Source organism: Mytilus edulis, chromosome 8 (genome assembly GCF_963676685.1).
Source record: "Mytilus edulis chromosome 8, xbMytEdul2.2, whole genome shotgun sequence".
NCBI classification, from domain to species: Eukaryota; Metazoa; Mollusca; class Bivalvia; order Mytilida; family Mytilidae; genus Mytilus; species Mytilus edulis.
Window position 1 is genome coordinate 77,569,525 of NC_092351.1, and position 17,514 is coordinate 77,587,038.

At 32.6% G+C, this 17,514-nt stretch overlaps 1 protein-coding gene across 1 annotated transcript in view; it reads left to right on the forward strand.

Moving 5' to 3' along the window:
• LOC139484366 (uncharacterized) overlaps window positions 1-12,079 on the forward strand; it is a 32,635-nt gene extending 20,556 nt beyond the window's left edge. Inside the window, exons 7-12 of the mRNA XM_071268103.1 lie at window positions 203-312; window positions 5,480-6,769; window positions 7,063-7,096; window positions 9,514-9,791; window positions 11,343-11,373; window positions 11,787-12,079. Of these exons, the coding sequence (XP_071124204.1) occupies window positions 203-312; window positions 5,480-6,769; window positions 7,063-7,096; window positions 9,514-9,791; window positions 11,343-11,373; window positions 11,787-12,079 (2,036 nt within the window). The remainder of the gene's footprint in view (window positions 1-202; window positions 313-5,479; window positions 6,770-7,062; window positions 7,097-9,513; window positions 9,792-11,342; window positions 11,374-11,786) is intronic.
• The last annotated feature ends 5,435 nt before the right edge of the window (window positions 12,080-17,514 follow it).

The window sequence follows — 17,514 nt, forward strand, 5'->3', positions numbered from 1 at the left end:
TAAGTTATCATGCCATGTCCAAAGAACCAAGTTTTTTGGCTGATTTGTAGTTCTAAAAAAGTTATGTTTGTACATGAGATTTTTAAGACTGTAAAAAGATATAGGAAGATGTGGTATGAGTGTCAATGTAAGCTCATATTACAGTGCATGTTCGGACACTAATTATATGATTCAAATATTGGTTAACCACTGTTTTTTTCAGTTTATCTTCTCCACTGGGTTAATTCAATTTTGACGTACTGCAAAAGGACAGATGACGGTTTTCCAAAGATTATTTTTTTAGCCACGCATAAAGATAAGAGATGGTTTCAGGTAAATATTACTTTGGTATTGCTTCAAATATGTTTTGTCAAATGACAATTTCCATTAAATGTAAATGGATTCACAAGACATTTTTGCGATTAAATGTGTGTGACCACGTATGAGTTGTCATGTTTTTAAATATTCACAGCCAATCACATACACATGCCCGCTTACAGATACAAGACTATAGAAGTCAGAGCACCAGTTCAAAACTCCATTGTCGTTTTCCTTTTATGCACAGAGTAAAATATATAAAAGTATAGATAGATTATCGTTGAGATGACCAATGAAAATCTGTTTATCGCTATTTTACCTATGACGACTTTGTTAATTTCATGTCAATTTCATAAGCAACGTCACGTGCCTCCTAAGTTTCTAGCGATACTTTTCTTTCTCAAGCAAGTAGTATGATATGAAAAATTATCACCAAAAAACATCAAATGAAAAATGCACAAAATAGCGATAATTTATCTTATAGTGAATAGGGATTCTTACAAAGTACGTGTATACAATGTAGTGCATTAAGTTATAATTTGTATTGTAAAATCATTGAAAAGCAATGGTCTAAATATCTTTCTCTTTCACCTAAAGTGTATGTCTGCAAATGTGTTTGTTATTTTACCTATACTGTGACATCAAAAGCACTATATTGTAATCCTGAAGGGCAAATTTAGTCGTTTGAAAACAAAACTTTAGGACCAAAGGAATGATATCAGCTTCCCAATAGTGAACTCTCCATTTCTAAGTCGCAACATTCCAGCAGCGCCTGCATCCGGAGTATATATCTCCCAATTGATACGATGTTCTAGTCCTTGTATTTCCTATTATGATTTCTTTGATATATGGTTGCTGCTCACAAGGAGGCTTTCCAAGTGGTGAAGTTGAAATCATCCCTTCGTAAATGTCACGAGTTGGTTGACCGCTATGATTAACGGTTTGACAGATGATATCGGCTATGTTTCTTACAACGTAATTTCAATTCCTTTCCCTCTTCATGAATGCTACCTACTGAATGAGACTATTTACCCGGTTTGCAACAACATGATCAACACGACGGATGCCACAGGGGGAGCATGATATGTTTACCCTTCCGAGGCACATGAACCCCCCAGTTTTTTGCGGGTTCGTGTTGCTTTATATATTGTTTTCTATGTTGTGTCATGTGTACTTTTATTTTATTTTTTTTTATTTTTTATTTTTAGCCACGGCGTTGTCAGTTTATCTTCGATATATGAGTTTGACTATCCCTCTGGTATCTTTCGCCTCTATTTTTTGACATATATTCTTAATTTAAGTGTCTGTTCTTGGTCACCTAACGTGGTCGGTATTGCATAATCGAAAATATAAAAACAATATGTATCATGAACTGATCCATTAAATGCAAATACGTTTGAACTTTGTAAACGAAATACAATCTCTCTCTCTCTCTCTCTCTCTTACTCTCTATATCTCTCTATTCTTTAGCAAGATATTATACTTGATAACGATTTTATTTCTCGCAATCTATTGACTACTTATGAACAGCGTAATATTACTGTTTCCTTTATTTGCCATTTATATAGTACTGCAACCAGATTTAATTTTTTAAACGTTAATGAACTGGCAGAACATACACCTAAATTATATATCGATGAAAAGAGCAAAACATGTACAATAAGACAAATTTGGTCGTAAAAATCCAGAGTGATTGCATTTTTGTAAAATTTGAGTAAACAATCTAGCCTAAAAATATCAATATTTCAACCACAAGTACAACACATGTCTAATATCTATTCACTAGGATGCCACAAAACGATTCAATTAAAGGCATATGATGCAAAGGATGTTAAAACGAAAATTTGACAGTGTGTATGAAGAGCTGCCGTTTCATAATGGCGTTAGTCTTGAGCCTTCTGATTTTTTTTCTATTTATGTCATAGGAAATGTAGACTTGACTTGATATCTTCACATTCATTAACTTTTATATTGCTTATCATTTTTTCACTACAGAATATAACAAAAATGTCTTTTAAACAGTAAAACACCAGTTTATCAAATTATTTCAATTTCTTTGTTTAAAAAAAAAGAATTCCAATCGCTGAAAAAGTGTTTTTGATTTTGCTACAAAAATATGTATTTGTGGAAAAGTAGAATCTAGTTATAGATAATTAAATAGTTAGTTTAAACATATTTATTTATAGTGGATTGGGAAACAAGTTTTGCAACTTATATTAATCCCTTTCCACTTTGCGGTTGCGAGTGCTGCCTTGTAGCGGCATTAGCCTGCTCTTTTTCGAAATCTACAAGGGTGTCTTTAACGTGCAAGAGATATGGCTCTCTCTTAACACGGGTCAGCCAGTTATCGTCCCCTTCCGACGGACTATCATCGTTTCCTCGAGACCATACTCGCAAATGGTGTCAAGGGAGAGCCGACAATTCAGTTCCTGAAAGGAGTAGGTTCAGTAAGACCCCCTTTTGGCCCCAAAATTAAGCAGTTTTGCAAAATTTTGAAAATGTAATCTTTTAGCTATTTTTTGGAAAGTAGAATGCTTCTGCTACATAAATATGTGCTGTTTTTGACAATACAATGCACATATATCGTGTACTAGCATCATAAAGTCATGCTTAATTACTGAAATCTTCACAATTATAGCATTTTAGTTAAATTTTAGACAGTTTCCGTCTTAAATGAAAGTGGCCGCATTCGTGTTCATTCATAATATTGAAATGTAAGTTGTATTTGATGATAATACATACCATATATAAAGGTTGAGGATGAACACGGATGCGGCCACTTTCATTTTTGACGAAAACCATCTGAAAAGTGACGTTTTTTGGCATATTTGATAGATTTTTCATATTTAAGCTTCAATCGGAGCGTTTTTAATGACTGAATCAGTTAAAATCTTTTACTTAAACTAATCGAATCAATTGAAATAGACCCTTAAGTGTTTAAAAAGTATCCTAAATATCTCGTTAGATGAAACTGAAATTTGGGGCCAAAATCGGCCCTTACCGGACCTACTCCTTTTCATCCCAGACGGGAATCGAACCATGAACCTTTGTGTAAGTAGTCCGATGCACTAACCACTACACCGCGGCTCTCATTAAATGGTGTGTGTTTGAAAATTCCGAACAGATCAGTTCTTAAACAAAAAAATATCATAGTCAACCGAGGCGAATGTGAGGTTAAAGAAAAGTTCATAGGTGTGACTTACATTGATCTAGCGCTTACATGTAGTTTAGTGTATAATAAACTCAGAATGATGCATGCATATTGCTTGAGTTGAATTAACATGGTAAAAATGTAGACTCATCAAGTATTTTGGGAAGTGATTAAACAAAAATGTAATGCCAATATGTTATTGTTGTATTGTAAAATCGGTCAAAATCCTTATATAACTTAGTTTTAAAAAGCTACATATAATACCTCTAGGCTTCATGAAACTTGGATATGAGTCAATCTCTTCTTCATCGTTTGCGAATTCAGTACGCGTATTAACATTACAGCACGGTTCCCTTCCTTGACACATACAAAGTAAGGTGATGTTCAAAGCAAACACAGTAAGTTTAGCACACAGATTTACCGTTGCAGGTACAAAGTTAATCTTTTAAGTAATCTAATGACATTTTTCCCTTGCAAAAGGTTGGGGTGAATCCATTTTTCTTCTCTAATGAAATTGGTAAATTTGGTAGATATTTTAACTTCAATTTGGGTCTTCCGTGGTTTGAAATTGTCTATGAGTGCGAAAACGAATGAGCTGATTGAACATATTGCAGCTGTTAATTTATATATAAATTTGGGAGTGACGTTTGGTTGTTCCTGTAAAAATCTTATTCAAAACGGGACAGCTCATCCTCATTTACGGCTATATTGTTAACCTTCCCCGGAATTTTAGAAACGATCCTGGTAAACTTATTGATTTTCTAGATAAACGTATTCTTCAATGTTAAAATTCAACTATGTTATTACATCTTTGATATTGTTTTTATTGGTAGAAAAACTTATTTTGTTATCAGTGAATTAAAGCAAATTGAATATTTTTCCTATGTTTATGTATACACTTTCTTGACGTTCATGTTTTTGACGTCTTAATCCATTGCATGGTGGTTGAATGTTTTACTGCTTGATAATATAGTCTTATATTAATGCTGTTTTGTTATAATTACAATGGGCTGCGAGTACTCTCAAATCTGTCCTTTTTTGTTGTTAGGATGTAAACGTACCCAGCCTCATCCATTCTATATTTCTGTTAGATGTATTTATATGTGTATCAATCTTTTGATCTAGTTCCTTTTCAACTGATTTTCATAGTTCGTAGTCATGTTCGTCTGTTACACCAGTGTCCCAGGCTAATCTGTATGTATGTGACTGTCCCAGGCCAATAGCCTGTGATTTAGTGGTTGTCCTATGTTGCTGTTTTACATATTTGCATTTCGTTCATTTTTTTGTTTGGCATTAATTAGGCTGTTAGTTTTCTTCTTACCATTGTTTTTCATTTGTTCTTTTGGGAGCTTTATTATCTGACTGTGCAGTTTGGGATTTGCGTGTTGTTGAAGGTCGTACGATGACCCATGATAGTAAACTTCTGTGTTATATCCATCGGATGAATTAAGCCTTTGTCAGTCTCTTGTTAAGAGTTGTCTCATTGGCAATTATACAACATCTTCTATGTTTCATCCAATATGAAGTTCTTTGAGATAAGACTAGTATACCTTTTGTACTTCAATCATAGGCACAAGACTGTTAAAAGAATTTTGTTTTTGAAACATCGTCTCTCTATAAAAAATAAAAAAATTAAATATGTGTTAACATTTTTTAAGATGAAAATTACCATGTCTTCATTTTGATAATCTGTTAGACTTATTTGCATCTTTAAAAGTCTTTGGAATAGGTATCAGATCGTACAAAGCTTAAAAAGTCTTTGAAAGTCTATGAAGATATTTGTTCATCTATATTGACAAAGATAGTTATAAGATAATAATGTACCATTTTGACAAGTATTAGAGCTCAACAAATTGACGACATCTCTTTTTTCATAAATAGTATCTTAATGTCATTGTCATAAAAAGGAATGTTTGTTGGCAAAACGTTGATGATTTTTTATTGAAGAAAAAAAAAAATTCAAAACATCTGTTTAAATATGTACTGATTGATAAAGTTTCTTTTTGTAACAACATTCAATATGAATTACAGTGGACAAAGGAAGCCCGAAAACACCAACTTGAAAATGAGCTGCAACAACTGTTTGAAACACATGGTGGTTTGAAACATTTAGAATTTAAACCGTTGATATTTGTTGATGCCACAAATCCAGATGATGCTGAAATTGCAGATCTTAGAGAGAGGATAATGCAGAGGGCAACTGAACATCCTAGATGGGGCGAATTGATGCCAACACGTTGGATTCCATTGGAGCTACAATTGGCCCAGAAATCGGCAGAAGGGACACATATTATTTCCTATGATCAACTACTGGTATTAAATACAAACAATGAGGCGATGATCTTATCAGAGAGGCAACTAGCAGCATTTTTGAAGGTCCAGCATTCGCTTGGTAAACTGCTGTACTTTGATGTAGAAAACCTTCGTGGTTTTATAATTTTGTCACCTGCATACTTAGTTGAAGTACTACGATCTATTGTTACGGAGAAACAATTCTGGCCTAACGGGGATATGCATTTCAAAATCTTGAAAAACCTTCAGGAAACTGGGATGATTGAAAGAGTTGATATCTACTATCTTTGGGAACAGGATGAGTTCAAGCATATTCTGCCATACAAGGAATATATGATTCAAATCCTTGTCCATCTTGATGTTTTAATTGCCCCGAAAATCAGTTTTGAAGAGTTAAACGTTTCAATACAAGATGTTTCTCACTTTCTGGTTCCCTGTATGATAACAAGAGAAAACGACACAATGTTCCTGAAAAGATTTCAACATTCGAACAATTCCATCGTGATTGCATATACATTTATTGAAGAGGTTATACCACCAGCATTGTCATATCGATTTCTGAGTTCGTTGATTGCATCATGGGATATAAAGATTTACAGAGGAAGATATAAAGAAAAAAGAATGCTGTTTTGTGATCTGGCTGTGGTCAAGATTGATAGTTGTCATGATGTAGCAGTCCAAGTGAAAACCAATAAAATTATTGTATCACTTATCCATGCCAAGACCAAAGAAGATATAATTCCAACTCTCGCATCTTCTGTCCAAGAATGTCTTACAGCCACTATCGTCGGAATCTCTAAATTCTATTCAAAGTTATCAGAAGGTTTACCATCACAAAATGAAAAATCAGCTATACCTTTCAACATTGAATTTGGTGTGTTCTGCGAATCAGATATGTGTTTCTTTAATCACAATGAGATGTCTCTATCAACTGGTGAACCAATTTGGATTTGTAAAAAACACAAACAAAAACATAAGATTAAAAACCTCAGTGTTTGGTTTTCAGAAAAGGAAACACAGGAGCTCGAGGTAATATAAAGTTTGAGAGCTTGAAATTTTCAAATTTCTATGTTTCAAAATATTGCATAATATATTTTTTAATTCGAACTGAGGAGCAATTTACTTTTTTTTTAATTCAAACATTCAATCAAGAAATTAAGTTAAATGTTTTTTTTTTTCAAATTCTTTTTATAAGTCGTTTTATGTAAATATGTTGTGCAGAATAATATAAAACGGTTTAATATCTTAGACTGGCTGTTACTTTGCCTACAATGGTATGACCCTATACTGTTTTAGTAATCAACACTTAATATGTGTTTCAGCCAAATATCGATGTTTGTACAGGCCTCTGCAGAGGTAAGTTTTGGACATTATACATTTGTTATATTGATTGTACTCTGACGTATTTTGCCTTTGCCCGTATTAAATAACATACATTTTGTACTTGTTAGAACTCCTCCGATGAAAAATGTAGTGATATTGTGTAGAGGTTTTCACAATGTGTTCTGATTTAATCATCACAAACCTTTTTGATTATATCATGAATTCTTGTAATTCTGTTTTATAAGGACTCAATAAGGACGATTCTAAACAAAAAATTAAATAATCGATCAATATTTAAAAAGACAAAATGTGTATGTATAGAAATGTATTAGAATATATTCTTCGTAAATTTTTATTTTTTTACAATTTGCTAATATACAAAAGAAGATGTGGTATGATTGCCAATGAGACAACTCTCCACAAGAGACAAACATGACTCAGAAATTAACAACTATAGGTAACCGTACGGTATTCAACAATGAGCAAAGTCAGCTATAAAAGACCCCGAAATAACATTGTAAAACAATTGAAACGAGAAAATTAAACTAACGGCATTATTCATATAAAAAAATAACGAAAAACAAACATGTAACACATAAACGAACGACAACCACTGAATTACAGGCTCCTGACTTGGGACAGGCACATACTTACAAAATGTGGTGGGGATATACATGTTAGCGGTATCCCAACCCTCCCCTAACCTGGGACAGTTGTATAACAGTACAACATAATAACGAACTATAAAAATCAGTTGAAGAAGGCTTAACTCATCAGATAGACAACAATACTTCAAAAGAGAATATACCGTAATCAATATTTCAACAGGTAAATCTACATCTTACAACTAATTGTACATATACAATGTGACAAACACCAGTGGTAAACTTTTTCATGTCGTAAACGGTAGTTCTTAATGTGTTAGTTTTTATTTCTTAAATCTATATTTAAACCGTTGATATGTGTTGATGTCACATTTACATGTAGTATGTTTTTGTATTTAGAAAATTCTATCCGTTCAATATCGTTCTTACTTCACATGAAAACAAGTCCTTTACCCGTAGAAGCATATTCATGCTCTAAAATGCTGAACTTACTTGGAACGAATTATTAGTATACATATATACATATATAATATTTAGCAACTCAAGCCAAGGGCTCAAATCGTTTGGATAAAACTACATAATGTACTTTTAGGAAGAAAAATCGTTCAGGTCAATGAGTTAAATAGGTATTATAACAATTATGATATTTTACAAGAAACAATTATGATTAAACTTAATCAATTTGGACAAAGAAGTGCAGTTAGTTTAAATGACGTCGGAGGTTTATGTATATGCAAGGACATAGTAAAGAAGTGCTGTAATAAGATCTTTAAAAATTGTTTTAATGATATTTACTCCACTCTTTTATCAATGTATTCAAACATAACTAAAGGTGTACGGATTGATAATTTAGTCTCTGATGTATGTTTTTTTTATTAGTTGTTAGTGGCTTTTAACTAGCTGTCAGATAACTGCGAGTACTCTCAGATCTGTACTAGTGTCTTTTTGTTGTTGGGATGTACAAGTACCCTGCCACGTCCACTTGTATTTTTGTCCATCTGATGAGTTAAGCCTTTTTGAACTGATTTTTATAGTTCGTTCTTATGTTGTACTGTTATATCACTGTCCCAGGTTAGGGGAGGGTTGGGATCCCGCTAACATGTTTAACCCCGCCACATTATGTATGTATGTGCCTGTCTCAAGTCTGGAGCCTGTAATTCAGTGGTTGCCGTTTGTTTATGTGTTACATATTGTTTTTCGTTCATTTTTTGTACATAAATAAGGCCGTTAGTTTTCTTGTTTTAATTGTTTTACATTGTCATTTCGGGGCCTCAATGCTCATTAAGGCCGTACGGTGATATATAGTTGTTAAATTCTGTGTCATTTTGGTCTCTTGTGGACAGTTGTCTCATTGACAATCATACCACATCTTCTTTTTTATATTCAAATACACAGAAAAACACTTACATGTGTACATGTACATCTTGTCGAAAATATAATTTGTAAGGGATATGGTCATACGTTCTCTAATTGTTTATGTTATATCTACACAAACTGGAATCAAGTGTAGTGATTGATGCTAGTGTGTTCATGTTTTGTTTTGATCTTACGAAGAACACCTTAGTTAACTGATCTTACATTTTATTCTAATGTAATGATATATTACCTTTTCAAGTTATAGGACGAGACCCCTTCCACATTACACTCCCCACAACCAGGGCATTTTTTTTTTAACATTTTGTGGTCTTTAATAGCCATATTAGCTTATTATATGATACATGTAAATGGTTTGTCTGTTGTTGACAGCCTCATGGTGATTGTTTGATTATTTCACAGAAGTAAGTAAAGGTTTTATGAAAATAAATAATTGGTTTATATAACAATGTAGACATACTTACGATTTAGGCCTTGGAAGATTAGAAAAGGAAAGATGTCCCTTACCACATCATGTTAGAAGACTTGCAGCTCAACTTTCCATTGACGAATGTCGGGAAATTGCAATAATGATAGGATCCACACAGCAAGAATGGAATGATTTAGAATATGAATTTCAGCGACAGCCTGCAAATGACTTTAAATTGATGGCATTATGGTCATGTATAATAAAGAGTGGGAATTTCAGTTTTGACAGTCTGAAACATGTTCTAGAAAAAATAGGTCGTAGTGCTCATTTACTTTGTGAGGTTTGTATAATGTTTATAAGAGCGTTCAAGTGATGATGATATTGTGAGCGTCACATCATATCCTGGTTAAAAATGGTATAACATGACATCACCCTTAATGAGACAGACATAGAAGGCAAGAATGGACTGGATTTATTATTATTTCCGTGTGATACATCTCATATTTGTACTTATATAGATAACAGATTGACATTCAAACTCATATATCGAAAATAACGGTCAACGCTCAAGCTAAAAAAGAAAAGAAAAATAGACAAACAATTCAAGTGTACACTAAACACAACATTCAAAACTATTGACTGAGCAACAGGAACCACACCGTAAACTTGAAATTAAATCAGATGCTCCAGAAGAGTAAACAGGTCCTGCTCCACATGTGGCACCGTTATGGTGCTCGTAGTTTTACAAACCCGGTAATACCTTTAATTCGGTAGATTACATTCGGGAAAACGGTACGGGGATTGTAATTACGACATTATGAACATCTCCGTTATCATCTGTGACACGGATATATCATAACGATCAAGCAACTCGTGATTGCGTGTTTTAAAACTAACGAAGGGATGACCTCTTATTAACTAATCAAAAGTTGTTTAGTTGCTTACTTATGAGCAGCAACCCTATATCAAAGAAATCATGAAATGGAATATCGTATCAACTTGAAGATATATACTGCCATCTTTAATCTATTGTGAAAAAAGGGTCGTATACGCTTCAAGTTGCGGTTGTTTTAGTTTTCCGCCCTTCCTCGACTTTTGAAATTTCCAATTAATCTATTTATTCACCTTAGCGTTTAGATGTACTATATATATTTTATTGTTTATTTATATAGATAACGGATTAAATATACTATATTGTATTGTTTTTTTTTTGCGTAATTATCTGTCCTGAATACTCTTGCAACTATTTGTACCGTATTCCTGTCATGTAATGGTGTAATTTAAGTGTTATATAACTCTCCACAAGAGATTAAATTACACAGAAATTAACAACTGTAAGTCATATAAAAAAGAAGATGTGGTATGATTGCCAATGAGACAACCGTCCACAAGAGATCAAAATGACACAGAAATTAACAACTATAGGTCATCGTACGGCCTGCAACAGTGAGCAAAGCCCATACCGCATAAAAACCTATAAAAGACTCCGAAATGACAAATTTAAAACAATTCAAACGTGAAAACTAACTGCCTTATTTGTGTAAAACAAATGAACGTAAAACAAAATGTACCACATAAAAAACGACAACCACTGAATTGCAGACTCCTGACTTGGAACAGACAAATACGTACAGAATAAAGCGGGTTCAGCATGTTAGCGGGATCCCAACCCTCCCCTTACCTGGGACAGTACAACATAAGAAAATACTGTTTAAGTCATTTGAAAAAGGCGTTTTTTTAAGTTTATGCTGCAGTGTTTATTTATATTGTTTTCAATGTTTTATCTTCTCCGTCTTATATGTACTACTGCATTTCATTTGAAGTCTGCATAATATTGTGATATACAATTTAGATGGAATCTTAAAATGATTAGATTGAACTTATATTTCAGTTGTTTAGAGATGTCAAAATAGATGTATTTGGTAAGCTTAGTCAATTCTTTTTATTTATCGCTTTATTTGTAAGTCTTTAAACCTTTGATTTGGCAAAGTTATTGCAATGCAGAATCTGTTTTAAATATACTTAGACTGCACTACTATTTTACTTATGATAACACGGTTTTTTGATAAATACGGACAGAGTCAATCATGTTACCTGCTAGTCGATGAACTAGTTTGTTGAATTTAAAAAAAGAAAACACTTCCATATTGAACTGGCTTGATGTTGCTGACCTGTGTATTTAAAATCCATAGGAATTTCCAGTTATTTTACAAAAATAGTCTTTTTGAATATGTACAATTTAAGTAGACATAATCCCTGACACAAATAACATAGTAAAATGAAATGTTAAATAATATCAACATACTAAAAAATGTCCTTTATTCTTTTTTATTAGATATGTCAGAAGATACTTTGAACAAAATGCCGTCAGTCGATGCACTTCACGAATTGTCAAACCACATCGGAAACAGCACCATGCAACTGGCAATTGAGCTGGAGGTGGATTTATCTTATATACAGCAGATTCAGTATAATCATAAAAATAAACTTTTAGATCAGACCAGAAAAATGTTTCTAAAATGGAGGCATGGCAAATATCCAAAGCCAACAGTTCTACGATTATTTAAAGCTTTACATAGAGTTGGAAAATATGCTCCGACATACGAAATTCTACAAAATTATATATGAATTGAACGGGAATCACATAAAACCGATGACAATATTCATGAGCATCTGTTAGAACAGATATATATGTGAAACTAGTGGAAAGTATGTGTAGAAACAGTTACACAAGTATATGTAAAACCATCTGATATTAACATGTGTAAAAGCAGACAAAACATATTCGTAAAAACATGTAATCTATGCGTAAAAACAGATAGAAAACATAGGTAAAAACCTACAGTAAAGAAAAGTTAACCAACCCAGTTAAGTTGTATGCTGCTTTTGTTATTGTTCGCATTGGAGTTCCAATGTTTCATAAAGTAAAGGCCTATGTTCATTTTGATACATTATTTAGCGCATTTGAAATTACAAATCATTACAAGAATCTGTTCAAAGTTTTGATTTTTCTACCCTGTATACCACATTGACTCACATACTCATTTAGAAAAAATTCACACACATAATTAAATGGGCTTTTAAAAAATCAGAATGTGAATATATATGTTCAAACTCTTTTAGGTCATTTTTTAGTAGCAATAAACAAAAAAACTATGTCAATTGGATATGCTTTGATACTATATATGCCCTTGAATTTTTACTAGATAACATTTTTGTTCGCTTTTGGGATTCCGTATATCGTCAGATTATCGGAATTCCAATGGGGACTAACTGTGCACCACTTATTGCGGACCTGTTTTTGTTTTGCTATGAGTTACAATTTATGACAAAAATAAGCAAAGACCTATCGAAACAACATCTGATAAACAAATTTAATAATACTTTTAGATATTTGGATGATATTTTGGCTCTCAATAATGACGATTTCAGTATGTATATTAAAGAAATTTATCCTGTTGAACTTACTTTAAATAAAGCTAATACTAACAATGACCACTGCCCTGTCCTCGATCTTGATATCTATATTACTAACGAAAAGCTGAATACTAAAATTTATGATAAAAGAGATGATTTTTCATTTCCTATCGTTAAGTATCCATTTTTAGATTGAGACGTTCCCTTGTCACCATCTTACGGTGTTTATATGTCTCAACTTGTACGATTCATTCGTTTATGTAACAATTTTTCAGATTTTAACGAGAGAAATTTATGTATTACTGAAAAATTATTACACCAGGGTTTTCGATATCACAAACTAGTCAAAACATTTACTAAATTTTATCATCGGTATAAGGACATTATTCGTAAATATAGCTCAACATGCAGACTTCTTATACGTTCAGGTATTTCACATCCAATTTTTTATGGAAATATTCTTTATAAAGCACAAAGGTGTCAGTATTCACCTCAAAAACTAACAAAACCTTTGAATAGACTTATTAAGAAGGGATACAGTTACAATACTGTTGTCAGGTCATTAAAGATTGCATATTTTGGCATTAATATTGATTCACTTATAGGGTAATTTGCGGAACTAAACACATTTATTCAAAAACCAGTTGTTGGCATGAGACGGGTTATGTTCATCTCATATATGTTATGATGGTATGATACTAAACCCCTAACGGGAAGGATTGTGCCTGATGTTCATATGATGAAATCATAATCTTTCAGTCAGTTTAATTGAAGTCTGGAGCTGGCATGTCAGTTAACTGCTAGTAGTCTGTTGTTATTTATGTATTATTGTCATTTTGTTTATTTTCTTTGGTTACATCTTCTTACATCAGACTCGGACTACTCTTGAACTGAATTTTAATGTGCGTATTGTTATGCGTTTACTTTTCTACATTGGCTAGAGGTATAGGGGGAGGGTTGAGATCTCACAAACATGTTTAACCCCGCCGTATTTTTGCGCCTGTCCCAAGTCAGGAGCCTCTGGCCTTTGTTAGTCTTGTATTATTTTAATTTTAGTTTTTTGTGTACAATTTGGAAATTAGTATGGCGTTCATTATCACTGAACTAGGATAAATTTGTTTAGGGGCCAGCTGAAGGACGCCTCCGGGTGCGGGAATTTCTCGCTACATTGAAGAACTGTTGGTGACCTTCTGCTGTTGTTTTTTTTATGGTCGGGTTGTTGTCTCTTTGGCACATTCCCCATTTCCATTCTCAATTTTATTCTTTAAAACATGTCATATGCGTTTATTAAAACAGAAAAATCAAGGGAAAACCATTAAGAGATAGAAAATCGGAAAACAAACAACAGGATTAATAATGCGCTGGTTGGCAAATTCCGCTTTTTCATCTTTTCTAACTTCTTTGGATATCATCATCCATTGACAGTGTGTCATTAGTGTGTAATTATGTCGGTACTATTGACAGGACAGAACAGCAATTAATAGCATTTTGTCATGAAGTAATAAACAATCCCAACATCAACAAAACATGTGGGCTGAAACACAAAACGGTGCTTGTTAATACTATTTATAAGTTTCCCAAAAATGGTTTATGCGGTCAGTTATTTTGGAAAAGAACATATCTGTGTTTGATGGTCAGTTCACTTTAGCTAACTGCGTTTGATTTTCTTCCAAACACTTATAATGTCAACTTAAGGAAATAAGATAGGGGAAAATTAACACTTTAAAAGTATTCTTTGACGTGCACCTGAAATATTTGGTGAATGTATATTAACAGATTATGAGGTTCACTAAGGAGTTATTAAAGAATTTAAAGAAAAGAAAAACAATGAGAAGTATTATTGAAAACATATTGAAACAATATACCTATAAAATGAAATATAAATGTAAATATGTTTACTGCAAATATATATGTATGATATTTAAATGAACCTTAATATATATAGGTAAGTGATATATATATTCCATTTATGAACATCCTGTAGATCTATTCGTTTGTTGATATGTTGTAATATGTACAACTGAATTTCTACTCTGGATAAATACAATTTGTTCATGTTGTTGTTGTGAACTTTACATCAAGTTTTATTAGAATTATTCCTTTTAAAATTCATATCAAACTTCAAATGAAAAAAGGGGAATATATGTTGTATACCCAACTGGCAAATATTTACTATTAAACAATGTACTTATCTGTGAAATTAAATCTTATACTGTATCAAAATCTTCATATATGTACTTCTTTTAACTTAGTGACTTCATGAACACTAGTTATCCGAAGTTTTCCCCAGTACCTTTCGCTACGAAATTTATCAAAAGAACTTCAGCCACTGCACAACGCAAATGAAAGGGAAAACTGTGATGATAGAATGTTTTAACAGTTAAGGAAATGTTCATTCAAATAATGGCATGATGTCATGTTCACCCCGTGTGTTGATTGTTTATAATGATCCGACAACTTTGGCAACAAACTCAAAACTTAAATAGCTTGCGAACAACAATCACTTGAAACTAATTTCAGAATACATTAAAATTGTAAAGAAAAACGTGCATAATTGACTTAGTTTTGTAAATATGTCTTGGTTCAATAATTACGATAAACTAAATGTTTAAGAAGTTTATGATAAGAATTTTCACTTTTATATTTTTTTTCTACTTAAGCAATAAAATGATTCAGCAAGAAGGATGGCAAAATAGTGTTAATGTAAGTTAAAATCCGTCTGCGGTGATTGATTTTAGAATCCTTATCAAGATACAATTTTCAATTAAAAGCAATATTATTTTACAAGTATAGACAGCTCATTATGCAATTATTTTTCATATCTGCAATTGATTCCATCTATCTTATGTGCATATAGTCAACTAAACATAATATAAGCATGATAAGGATGCCAACAAAACTGCATAGTATGTAAATATATACAAAATGGATGAAACAATAAATATATCTTATCAAATAATTTTTCCTTATTTTTCAACGGTTGAACAATTGGAGCACTAATTTAGTCACGATTACGAATTCCTGGAGCAGTGATTCGACAATACGTTATTTCTGTCCAGACCATTTCACGAGCGTCTGAATTATGTTATTATTGCGTCTGTGAATTCTTAATTTGTTAGTTCTTTTACGCAGTAGAAATCTTGACTCGTCCTGCAATAGGACTTTTAGGGGACGACCTGAACATCCTGAATCATTATAGTTATATATTGAAGTCGGGTCATTCATCAGATCTGACTGGTTTGTGTCCTCATTAAGAAAGTGCACTAAGCTGAATTACATGAATGTAATGAGCGCTAAACCTTAATCTTATATCGGACTATAGTGTGACTCCACGGCAAAAGAACAAAAATGTAAAATACAATTTCTTTTGGTAATATGAATCCATCGGCGGATAAATCGGGTGCTCTGGAAGGGTGGGCATATTCTGCTCAATGAGTGACATCCGTTGTTTTTCGTAAAAGTACGATCCAAGTGATTTGGTTTTATTTGGTAGATCACATTTAAGCAATAAATGACGGGATTGTAGTTTCGACAACTGGAACATATCTGCAGTCACCTGTGAAACAGATATTCCAAAAAGTTTTTTTTTCAATTAGTGCAAGGTATATCAGAGAATGCAATTGATAAAATTAACAGATTGAAATTTGTATATGTTCAAATGATCTTACACGCTAACAATAAATCGGAGAATCTTATTTTATAGAATTGACGCTTTAATTGCCGCTTAGTCTGATCCTCCCTTTTCCCTGTAACTATACTGTAGTGGGAGATTATTTAGAGTGTTTTATTTGTTTACTTTAAAGTAAAAAATCTCTTGAATTGTGTCGAACATGCACCATTCATGCAGTGGCGCAGTGAGGCACAACAAACGTTTATTTAGTCGTCGTTAGTGGCGTCGGCGTCTTCTTAATTAGATCGATAGTTTTCTTGTTTGAATTATTTTTACATTTTTCATTTTTTGACCTTTTATAGCTTACTACATGTATGTGGTAAGGGTTTTACTAATTGTAAAAGACCATACAGTCACATATAGTTCTACGTAGTTTGGTATGTATTTGAGAGTTCATCATTGTAAATGCAATCATACCACATTATTTTTTTAAGGCTTTTCTTTTTGCATCAAATAATACCGAATTAAACTGTTTTGATACATGTACATCTATGATACATTTATAAAACTCCATGAATTGTTATTAAACTTGTATCGGAGTTATTCTTTAAGATAACAATAAATCAACTACAGAAAACACATGTTCTTTTAATTTTTTTTTTGGTATAAAATAAATTTAGGTACCGATAAATGTACAATCAACATAACGCTTTTACTCTGACAGCAGTAAATTATATCCTGGGAGACACAGTATTCAATGGAATCTTTTACGAATTTAATACAATACTGCTTCCATTTGAGAACCAAGGAAACAAAAGAAAACCTGCAGGACCAAGTGATTATGGGATATCATCTTACGTTAGAAATAATTATAATTGTGTAGCACTTTTGTTTCTATTTGTTTGTCTTCCGTAAATTAACACTGTTTAGTGTTATGCAATAGCTTTTCGACAGTTTCACACAATATAAAAAGATTTCACACAGCTTCTGTTCTAAATTGAAAGACAACAGTAGCATACAGCTGTTCAGTAGTCAT